This window comes from Vanellus vanellus (genome assembly GCF_965231255.1).
Source record: "Vanellus vanellus genome assembly, chromosome: 8".
NCBI lineage: Eukaryota > Metazoa > Chordata > Aves > Charadriiformes > Charadriidae > Vanellus > Vanellus vanellus.
In genome coordinates, this window is record NC_138913.1 from 27,916,015 (window position 1) to 27,928,246 (window position 12,232).

The window sequence follows — 12,232 nt, forward strand, 5'->3', positions numbered from 1 at the left end:
AAGACCAGGAGAAAGACAGCTCTGATGTGACCTAGTGTTAGGAACAGTATTCCTACAAGTGAGATGTTGGATTAGAGACCTCCCCACCTCACTTCTTACCAGCACTGCTATAGGAGGCTCTCTGATCCTACCATAAAAAATCCTGCAAAAGATGAGCATGAGAACTGAAATTTACAGCTCTTAAGAGAGATACAGGTTCTACAAAAAAACCTTCTCCTCCCTTTCTGGCCAACATCTACATGTTCCACAAACTACTTATCGCTCATCTCCCTGCTCCCTATCATCATCTTAGTACCTTTCCTCCTGCTAGCACTTTTTCTGTACTTAATGAGTCCAATTACCTCTAGTCTCAGGTCATCTCACACTAACACCCCCCAAGCCACAAGATATAGCCCCACAAGGCACAAAAATTAACATCTCGCTGCTGCCAATCTCCGTCCTCCACTTCCAAATGTACATTGTCACTGCGTACCAGGTGCCAGCTCCAGAGCTTGCCAAACCCCTCTGTGAACCAATTTAACCCATTTGTAAAGGCAGAAAACGGACTTAGCTTTGCTGCTGGATTATATTCTACCATGTTATGAGTTAAACCAGCTCACAGAAAGGCCCGTGGGGCCCAGTGCAAGACAGGACGACACACGGTGAGGAGGCAGTAAGAGGGAACAAATACTGGAAGAAAGAGAAGAAGTAGTAAGACTATTTTTTTTTTCAGCTGCAATTGTTCACCGCAGTAGCTCACTTGCCTTGGATCTGTAGCCCCAAAGAGGTTATTCTGGATGCATTTAGCAGTGAAGATCTTTGCTCCTGCTGCAGACCAGGTGGAGGGCTCATACACCAAAGGCTTGTCAATTTTTCCAGTTGGTCTACTAGGAGATTTTATCTCTCCCTGCAAACCATACCCTGATTATGTCCTTAGGTGATCAGACTAACTCTGGAGAGTGAACTTAGCTGTGCTGCACGGTTCTTGTTAGCCTCTTCTAAATTGCTCATGGTCCCCACCCAAGCTATTACTACACATCATTACTTCATGCAATTCTCCTCTAGGGAGTGAAAAATCATGTTCCAGAGATTAACCTCGTATATGTACTTTAACCTGTCACTAGAAATCATGAAAACAAAATGTGCTACAATATACTCTGGAGCAATTTTAATAGCTGTTTCTTAGGAAACAGCTGCACCGCTCATAATTTCAACTTTTTAAACTTCCTCACTGAGTCACTGATTATTTAAATATAGATGAAGCTCAAGATGGGCTGATTTCAGCATATTGTGACCCCCTGTAAATCTGGGGTGGCTACATGCCCATTTGGTGTCCTAGCATAAATTACTCCAATCTTTTTGTCAGTTGTCCCAGAAAGCGAGTACAGCAGCTGGGATTTCCCAAGAAATACAGCCGTGGTACAATTTCCCTTTCTTTAGCTACATTTCCATGATCTTAAGGGTCTTTTCCAGCCTAAATGATCCTATGACCCTATTATCTCCTTGACCCACAGCCCAGAGATAGGAGGAAATGGCACAAAGCAGCATCTTGTGATAGTAAAATCATAAATGCCAAAGCCAAGTAGGCTGGTCTGTGCACAAATTTGTACAGTAGAGAGCACAACCCACTAAATACAGCAGAATGTTGTGGTTGTTCCACATGTAACAAGAAACACTCAGAGCAATCACATCACAAATAGGGGTTTTCTTACAAAAAGCCCACAGAAAAGATTTAATAGTCTTACACTATCTCTCCCTATTAAATCACTGCCCTTGCTGTTAATTTTTTCCCCTTGTTTACAAAGACACTTTAACTCTGCAATCTAAGCCTGGAAGGTTTATTTTTAAACCTGCTGGTATCTAGCTGCAAATAACTTTCTGCAAATAGACACGCCTAGAGGGACACAGTTTGATTCTCTGATCCAATAAAAAATACAAAGCAACAGAACAAGAAAAAGAAATGCCAAGCATTCAAACCTGGGCCTGCTGGAATGACTTCAGCCTCCTCTTGAATCGAGATGGAAGAACAAAATCACAGCCCTTCGCAAGGAAAGCTAGCTCCCCGCCTAAGTCTGGGTCCCTCCGCAGAGAACTCTCCTTGATCATCATCCTGGTGAGCTCCTAAGCAGATGTTGCCCTTTCCAGAAGGGGCACAGGGACTCTGTAGGAGACCACGTCAAGACCAGCACGTCGCTTTCTTGGGTTTGATTTTTACAGGCAAAAAATGGCAAATGGCTTCAACATAGTATGTCTTCTCTCTCTTCACAAGGACAATATCTAGAGATTTTATCTTACTCCTGAAGCCAAACCTCCCTTTAACTGATATTCAAAGTATCTTTCAGTACCACCAGGATCTTCTGCCTTCTTGTAATACTTTAATTGAGAAACATGATCTACAACAGAATCTATTTCCCTGCTGGCTACATGACAGACAATCTGTCCTTGGCTTGTAATAGGCCAGGGGTAATATGGGAAAGGAAGCACCCACCACCACTACCAAGAGCACTAAAATTAGATGCACTGCAGAAGTAGCTAAATATACCATCTTCCCCAATAGTTCTTACTTTATGTGCTTCAGTGCTGAAACCTGAGGTACAAACTTGCATCAGTCACACTCAGCTAGAGTTAAACCACATGCTCTCAGCCAAGGCCCGTGCGCGTATGATGCTAGTGGTTTGAGGTCCCTGCTTCTGAGGCGATGAAGCAGAAGATCAGCATTAGTTCCCACACTAGACCAAAAGCTGTAATTTTCCAAAACCATCAGTTTTTCCTTATTGCTTGGAAAAAGCAAATAATCTAGTTTCTTTAACGCCACGCAAGCACATAAGGATAATCTTGGCTAAGATGATCAGGCATTCTAAAACAGTTCTTAAGAAAACCGTTTCATAAAGACGCCAAAATACATCATTCTTTTAATCCACTTTTCCCATAGCTCTCACAAGGCAAAGCAACTCCTAGTGGACAATAGTCTATTCTTTCTCTGCACAACCTCGAGCAAGTAGACTTAAAACTCTTGCTCAGTCTTTGTCTATGTTTGTAAAAAAGTGTATTCTCCCCCTCCTATTGTGACAGTGATGCTGAGCAAAGGCCTAAATCCAGTTCTTATTCCACAAGATGAACAAACACCTAATCCCATGGTCTGCTTTCCCTATTTGACTTTAGAATTCCTAGCTACATTGTAAGCTTAGTAATGTAGAACAACATCCAATTTCTAGCTAGTAGGGTTTGCTTTTATCAAGACACCAAATTTGAAATGAAAAGGTCTCACTGAGCCTCACCAACAGAAAGCTTTTATTGAACACCACGTACCTCTGATATCCTTCTCTTCCCTTTTTCCTGTAGAAGGCCCAAGGTCATTTATATACAGCACCACTTAATATAACTACAGATAGACACAGAAACAGCCTATCCAAAAGGATGCTCTTACCATCATAAATTTGCTCTTGTGCAGTTAAATAGGCTATTTACTGAAGGAGAGACCCCCCCCCAGCTGACATTCACACAAGGAATTTTTTTTAATGTCTTCAGAAATCCACATCAAAGCCCTCAAGATTATTTTCTCTCCTGTTGCTTCTAAATCACCAGGCCATGGTCCCACAACCTGGGCTGTGGAATCCAGTCCTTTATGACAGATTTGAACAAGAATGTAGCATAGTTTTGGTTCCTTTAGGTCACTGTCGCTATGCCTAAACCGTGCAAGCTGGGAGCTGAAAAAGCTCTGAAGTCCACCTGTATTTTCACAGCTACAAGTCCAAAGAATCACAAGGTTATTACAATGTCATCAGCCCACTTTGCCATGTGACCTGCAAATGAATATGAAGCCTAACAGAGCAGTAGGATGAGGATGGGAATGAGAAAATGAGCCCCTCACTGCCCCCCAAAAAAGGCAGGCAGGAATGTTTTAACTGGAATTACCACTAACTGAAGGATACACAGATCCATACGCAACCACTTTGGAATAAATTTGGGTTTTCTTACTCTGATATTTTTTTCTAAACATTAAGGCAAGGCCTAAAGAGCCCACAAGGCTTCACTGTACTGGCAGTTCTGCACATCTCATAGCAGCATGTCAGAAAGGGATTTAATTTAAATTATCTGTGGCAAGCGTACTTACTTCATCTCCAATTGAACCCTCACCCTGCTTACAGACTGCCCCCCTGCTTACAGCCTGCAGAGGAAGTGTAGTCCAAAGAACCTCTCATATCTACAGTTGCATCCACACCAGCTACAGTGGGCTTTAAAAGCTGTATGCACAAAAGAAACAGACTAATGTAGCAGCCACTAGCTGCTACTTAAAACAAACAAACAAACAAAAAACAAAAAACAAAAAACAAACCAGCCACAAATTAACTAGTCACAAAGGATCCTGGAAGTTTGGGAGTTTTTGCACTGATAACCTGGAAAAATACAAGTGATCTGGAGGCAAGGCTTGCTGTGTCTGAATTCCAAGTTTTTGCAGATTCCTAACACAGTACTCCCTATCATCAAAACACACAAGGTGGGTATAAATAAAACAAGAAATATACAGTGCTATGAGAAATTGAAAGTCAGTCTTGTATCAACAGTTTAAAAGTCAACAGGACAAAACCCACAGCAGAAAAATCTGGTATCAACAGCCTGCAGATCAACTGAACAAACTGCACTCAAATTTAGAAATTCCTCTTTGCTGTGACTCAGTTTCAAGCGTGAAGGTGAGAGATGTCAAATCTAAAGAGGTGTCAGATTGCCTTCGTTAGCCATTAGAACACAGAAAGAATCTCACCTGTCCCTAAAGCTGGAGGCTTAGTCCTAAAAGATTTGGATGATTTAATCATCACAGGACTTAGCTGTACCCCAAAGCCTGGCTGCAACAATTCAATGCACTCTGTATAGCTGAGAAGGGCACCAGCTTCAACTGTGTTCAAAACAGATTAAACTTTTCCAGCAACAGCGTGACTTTTTCTTGGTTTTAGAGGCAATGAGGCTGAAAAACTCAACATGTATTACTCTGCTTTGTTTCACCTACCTTTACATGTCTACCTCAAGATAAATCGACTTCACACAAGCAGAGACTGTATCTGTGCCGATTACAAAAGATGTCCATGTGCCACAAGCATGTCCCTAAGTGTTTGGTATCAGCTCTTTTCATTCTTTAATTTCATCTGATTTCATTTTTTTCTGTGTCATCTTTGATTCCGAGATACTTTAAGATTAACTTACTATTTTCATTTATTCCAATAACTATTACCAAACAGAAAAAAGCGCCCCTTTTTACTATTTGGGTTTAGAAATAACAAATAACTGATGTTTGAAAAGAGTGCAGATTCTTGTGTATAGCTTAGTTGACAGATATTATCAATATCTGATAAAAAAAAAATAATCGCAATATATGTAGATGAAAGCTGATTTTCCAGAAAAAAGTTTTCCATTGTATTTTGGATGCATTGATTATTTCATGACAAAGTTAAAGTCACTATGATGTTATAGAAGATACTTTTTACAGTTAATCGCCCCACATAAGACCCTTCATAAGCATATCATTAAATTTGCAAAACGAAGCAGCACACAGAATTATGAAGTAGCATTTTGAAGGGGCAGAATCACAAAGTTGCCAGGTCAACCTTAACTTTATACATGAGTATGAAACAATCTTAATTCCACTCAGAGCCATCTTTGGGCCACCTCTTTAAGCATGCAACATAGACATTTTGATACATAAAAGCACAATGGTTTAGATCACAGTAAGCTAGGAACACTTCTGAGGGTCCCAGCAATACCCACCCCATCAGTCATTCAGGCTAGGCAGGATTAGACAGATGCTACCTAGAGCCAGCCCAGAGGAAACATGTGGCAGCAGGGAACAGCCCCTGGATAACTGACTTAGGGGTCTACAATCTGAGATATAACATGGTTAGACAAGGTGGTCTGAAACCATTTCTCCACTCTGTAAACCATAAACCCTCTGCTCCCAGATCCACAGTCCCTGTCTAGAGAGAGTTGTACCATCCATTTGACCTCAGTGCGAGCAATTCCATTTACTAATCTGGCAGAAAAAAAAAAAAAAAAAACAAAGCAAAACACCTATCTATATTTTTTTTTTAATCTTGTATACAAACATCAGTCAGTATAAAGAAAAATTCAAAACCAAGTAGAGGCATGGAGGAGAGAGAAATGGGAAGCAGGACTGCTCCTTCTGGCTCAGTACACCATGAGTAATCCTTTTGAGAAGAGATACCCATCAGAAGAAGGACAAAAAGGAGGCCCACTCTTGTATCAAACCCTGGTCCTGGTCTCTGCTCCCAAAATTATTCACAAACTTTATCCAACAGCTCTTAAAATAAAACACATGAGCAGGACTTGGAGCAGAGCCCTGCACTACTCAAACTTGATTCTGAAAACAGAATGAGTAAGTTTCTTACAGACTTTTCTAGGGCACTTTCACTGAAGTACCAAGTATTCTGCAAGCGTTAACTGAATTTAAACACTCTGTCATCCTGTACAGGTGGTAGACCAAGGGCACAGGGGTTAAGATCAAAACCATCCACCACCGAGTTTTCCAAGGACTTTGCAGAAGACAACATTTTACTCAAAAGGTAGCACCCTTTACCTTCCAAAGAAACCTCTGACACTCAGCACTTCTGCAGCCCAGGTCAGAGAATCCCAACAGCCCGATCTCCACCTTCTTCACTACTCACTGGTTCTAGTTTCCCCCATCTCCCCCACACCTGCCTGTCCACCCAGGCTTCATTCCTTATTGTGCTCCTATCTAGAGACAAAAATATTGACAAATATTCGGGGGTTTTGCTAGCCTCTAACAAGACAACTGAACTGTTTTCACTGAACTATGTCTTTCAAAAAAAACCCCAACATATCAAAAATCAGCTTAAGACAGGCACACAGAACAGGAAATTTTAAAACAAATAGCTGGAGGTTTAGAGATAAGCAACGGAAAACTGGATCTCAGAATGGGAAATGTCAGACAGTCTGAAAGTATGCAATACTTCCTGGCCTGCCTGAAAGAAGCATGATGCACTCATTATGTGCTCTGTAAAATTGATGGACTTGAGTATTCATGTCCTAGTTTCTAAATATTTTGGTTTTGAAGATGAAGAGACAAGTAATTCTATTGTTCTCTGTGGAGACTCGTAATTGGTTTTATGATAAAGGGAAAAGACTGTTGCTGATATAAGTTACCACAGATTTCAACACAGAGAGGCCAACTGAGCCAGCAAACAGTCCAGTCTGAAGTGGCTCTCCCTTTCCTTTTTCATTGCTTAGGATCTGAGGAATATTAAAACTGTCACAACCTTCATAAATTAAAGCTGCACTGTGTTTTCATTGATATTAGATCTCTAGGGGTTTTGTGTGTATGTGCAACTGTGTGATATCAGTTTTATGAGCCCTAAGAAGATATAACAAATACGTTACATATTATTCATTCAGGCACACGTGGAATACTGAAATCAGAATCCACATGGAGCTCCAGCCAGATTCAGAGTTATCCAGGAACATGGATATATTCCCTGGATGCTATACCTAGAGGGGGCCTTGTGGCCGCAGCCAAGTGTGTGGCCACATCTGCACTATAAATAACAGCAAACGTTGTAGAGCCAGAAGTTCAGGTGACTTTTGCCCACTCTGCTAAGGGCCAACTCTCTCTGAAGGGTACCAGCTGCATCCATGCTGCAGTGTCCAGCCCAGGCCCCTCCAGCTCCTCTGGGTCCCCAAGAGTTATTCTCTCCCATAATCTTTGGTTCTAGGCACCTACACAAAGCAAGGATTGTGGTGCTGCATGGAAGAAAAGCGCTCCTGTAGCATGGGCGCATGTTACATGTTCACAGAAGGCAGGCTGCGAGCAAACTAACACACAGGCCAGGTGGGTGATTAGAGAAACAGCAGCTGGTAAGGGACCAGACCGATAAGCTATTTGACAAAGTAAATGCATCCGTTTTTCAAATATTATAGAAAAACTGCCAAAGTCAGGGTCACACTTTATCAAACATTTTTGTTTGAGGTTCACAAGTTAGAACATTTTCTAAGTTAATATACAAGGCAAGAATAGCTATTATAAGAGATCACTTCAGAGCTGGTCAATTCTACACTCTTTGAGGAAAAGACTCTTTCCCTCGCTGGAGATACCAGACAAGGTTATGCCCACCATTTTCTGTAAGCAAAGATGCTCAGAGAAACATCAGAAACACTTGGACAGCCTAGTCTAGAAAGATATCAGCACTGTCATTTAGGGTCAGACACATCCCACCCACCTCCTTTCAGAATTGCACTAAACACCTGTATTTTCAGGAAAGTGGACAGTTTTGAAGACTGTCATGCTCCAACTAGAAGGAGCTGTGAAAGTTCACTTATAGCCTGGACACTTTTTCAGTGTCTATGCGGAAGGTAGATTTTGGAAATTGATGCCCTCTCTATACTTTACGTGCACTTGGCAGTTTGGCACCGACTTGTCTTGAAAATTTGGCACTTGTTATCAAATGAAAAGCACTGAGGGCTGGACAGACAGCCTTGGCTTCTCTCTAAAGCAGGCTTCCATTAAGACCCATTTTCCTGGGAAAGCCCACTCCTCCATTTGAGAGACACAAGCAATGCAGACTCCACAATGACTCTATGCACTGGGGATAGCAAAAAGAAAATGAAATCTTTCTAGATTCTGACCTTTGTGCCATGGAGGATCTCTCTCCTTAGGAACTAGTGATGAAGACGACAACAAAGGCTGTTGGAGTCTGCTTGGAGATGGGAAAGGGAGAGGTGGAACATTCATTTCTCATTGAAGTGGTGACAGGTAGTCCAATACCCGCTCCCAGGAATAAAGTAGTTAGCTGAAAAATTGTTTCTACCCTCTATTATATAGGACCCATTTAAACCACAAGCAAACAGCTTACAGGAGCACCAGCAGGAAAGGAACAAGCTCAAAGGTGAAACTGCACATCAGGGCATATGTTGTTTGCTTAGGGGTTTTAGTTTCCTTTTTTTGTTTGTATTTAAATAAATGCTAAATTTCTGCCAGGCTGAGCATGTTATTCCACGCTGCAGCATCCAAAGCACAATGAATCACTTAACAGACATAATTTCCTCCCCCTTCATTTCCCCATGTTTGTTTTAATCACTATCCCATCAAAGGTTTGGTTCTTACCTTAATCACTTCTGGGGCCTGCTGAATGGAAGCTGGAACAGAGTCTCTGGAGGCAGCCCCCACACAGCTTTTTTGCCCTGCAAGGAGGGGCTGTGAAGGAGTTGATAAAGTTTCCTGAAGAATCTGCATAACTTCCCTCTCCTTGGACAAGCTTCCCTTGCCCGTCTGGAATTCCACCAGTTCTTGGGCAAAGTCCTCAATGCTTTCCAGGATACGCAGTAAGAGGGCTTTGTCATCTTCTTCCATTTTATGACCATTTGTTTCCATGATTTTTGACAAAGGGGAAGTGGGGTCAACGGGTTTACTTTTGGGTTCAAGAGTCAGAGGTAGTACCTGCCTACCCTGCCGGCCAAACACCTGCAAACAGGCAGGTTCACTCTCCTTTAGAGAGGGCTCCCTCAAAGTACTCTCCATTTTCTGAGAGAAGCACTCCAAGTCCAGCAGCAGTTTGTCTATCTCATCCTTGTCTATCCTACTGCACATCTGTTCTCCTTTGGAGACATCAGCTTGGGAACCACGCAATACAGAATCTGAAACTGGTTTTAAAGGAGTAATTTTCTCAGAAGTGTGGGAGAGCTCAACATCTCCCACTCTAACACGTTCTGCTTTAGCATCAGCAGTTAGATCTGAACAACCAGCTAGCTGGTAGCTGCGCTCTAAACTCTCCCAGCCCCCTTTCTGCTCTGCTTTCTTTATTTTCCCCAATGTTCTTTCTCCATCAGACTCCTCCTCAATGTACAGAGCCTCAGTGGAAGACATGCAGTCAGAAGGGCTTGTGGCTGGCAACTGAGGTAGAGCACAAGCATCTTTCACAGCTCTTGCACTGTTCTCCTGCAGGACGCTGTGAAGGGAGTTTGAGGTAAAGCTCACAGTACTTGTTTGGATAGACTGAGAGGTGCTCGTCACCTCACACTGATCATCTGGTAGTCCAAGAGGAACTGCACTTGAAGATGGCAGCTGAATAATATCTTCATATCTAGGTGGCTGCTCATCTCCAAATACTGGGGGAAAAGGAGTTTGCTGCAAGCCATGAAAATAGTTAACTAGTTCTGCCAAGTCACTAGCTTCCTTGTGTCCTGGTGGTTTGATCTCAAAGGGTAGCTTTTTCAGGTATGAAGAAAATCTTGTCATCAGATTCATATATATAATTTCTGAATTAGCCAGGGGATCATTGCTGTTCCCTCCACTAACACTGTCTGCAGACTTCTTTTTGATGCAGTGTTTTATTATGTCTGTGCACTTTTTCAGATCCTCAGAGCACTTGAGCAAGATGTCTAAGCACACCTTAATATCTCCTCCAGAAGAACCGTCTAGCTTGTGTTTTTCCAAGATCTGGGTAATTAAGTTTTCTTCAGAGAAGGAATGAGGGGAGAAGGGAACCAAGGGATTCATGCTGACTTCTGGAGCATCATTGCTCTCCTGCCATTTCTCCACAGGTGAGGGACTCTGCAAAAAGCCACATGGGGGGCAGTTCTCATCATTGTTGAAGTGCCCATAAATCAAGTCAAAATCAAATGATCGTCTGCTGAATGATTCTGACCGAACTTTCCTTCCCTTTCTGTAGGCCACATGACTGGAAGAGTTTTTGAGCTTTTCAAAGGAGAATTCCTTTATTTTACCACTTGCAAGGTTTATTGCCTCACCAGTAATGTCTTTTAAACTGCTGGAGGCTTGCACTGAAGAGCCTTTCTTGATTCTTGGATTATTTGGGAGGATTTGGTGATAGTCCTCATTTCCAGGCAAGGCAAGTCCATTTTCAGGAACAGGAATTTTACGTTCTAGGTTGGCATCTTGGACACCAAGCTCTGCGCAGACACTGTGGTGGGCAACTATGCACGTAACTCCTTGTTTAAACACTTGGCAAGTCCCTGTGCAGTAATGCACAGTGTGCTGAAAGTGCTGGTCTATCACCACACTGCTGTAGCAGTTCACAGAAGTGACCATAAGCCTGTAGGTTGCTGCCATAGCACGGATCACGCTTGGAAGTGAGGCTTCAAAATCCACCACAAACTTAACAGGGAAAAAGTTCACTCCCACACACTTTTCATAGCCACGCCAGATTTAATAAAAACATTCAAATGTCAGTTGAAAACATCCAAACTACATGAGAAACTACTGCCTTGGAAAGCCTTAGTGAAGTCTGGAGTGGCATCAGCAGTACGGTTACAACAATTAGTGCAACTTGCATATGGTTTGACTGAAGGCAACTTGATTCTTGTATTCCATGCAGAAAGCTTTGCTGATCACAGATGCAGCACGTGCCGCTCCATTTTTAATGGTCCGGGTCGGTTCTCCGGCAGGTTTCATAAAATTCAGCCAGCTCTCAGGTAGAAGTGACTAGACAATGATTTTTGCTTGATCCTTCTTCGCTATTTTGGGGTGAGTCAGTAAAAGACAGATAATCAAGTAGCACGTATGCACAAAAAATCCACAGTATGCTGGTGAGATTCCCCTCTCACACTGGTAAGGTAGGTCCCTGCAACAAAAAAAAAAAAAAAAAAAAAAGGGTGGGAGTCATTGTAATTTCCATGTAATATGCAGCCTTGTCTACTACCAAACATATGGCACCAGACCATAACAACCAACATGCAGGCTTGTACAGAATAAGAGTAGGCTGATATTTTTCCTTCGCTCAGATCTACCATATAAGAACAGTGCTGAGGAGCTAGCCTATATTTATACACAGGCTGTCTGCGCGTTGCCATTTTAACAGCGCTATTTTAACCACTCATTAATTTTTTTTTTTTTCACACTTCCTTTTTTTCCTCCCCAAACTGAAAAAAAAACATTACCTTTAATTCTAATGGAGCAAAACATTTTGATCATGTTGTCAATTTCTGAATTTAATTTTCCAAGACTCTAAGGATAAGGCAAAGAGCAGTAGAGAAAAGCACTTTCAGGATTTCCAAGCTGTCTGGATTATAAAAAGCTGCAAACAGCCGGGAGCAAAGTAGATGAATGCTTCTAAGAATGCATGGCCTTTACTAAAGGCCTTTCACCAAGGTCTCTGCGACCATGGCAAAATATTTTAAGGAGGAATAACTGTTTTTCATTCTCTTACAACCCATAAATAGCTGCAGACTTCATTAAATAAGTCCACTGGAGTTGACATCAAGAGCAGAAAGT

At 42.1% G+C, this 12,232-nt stretch overlaps 1 protein-coding gene across 2 annotated transcripts in view; it reads right to left on the reverse strand.

Moving 5' to 3' along the window:
- PPP2R3A (protein phosphatase 2 regulatory subunit B''alpha) overlaps positions 1-11,103 on the reverse strand; it is a 46,141-nt gene extending 35,038 nt beyond the window's left edge. The window contains exon 1 of one of the 2 annotated variants that reach the window (XM_082487411.1): positions 9,107-11,103. In XM_082487411.1, the coding sequence (XP_082343537.1) occupies positions 9,107-11,071 (1,965 nt within the window). In that variant the 5' untranslated portion in view covers positions 11,072-11,103. Of the gene's footprint in view, positions 1-1,956; positions 2,318-9,106 lie in introns of those variants that run through there. The other variant, XM_082487412.1, reaches the window with a different exon arrangement.
- Between the last annotated feature and the right edge of the window lie 1,129 nt (positions 11,104-12,232).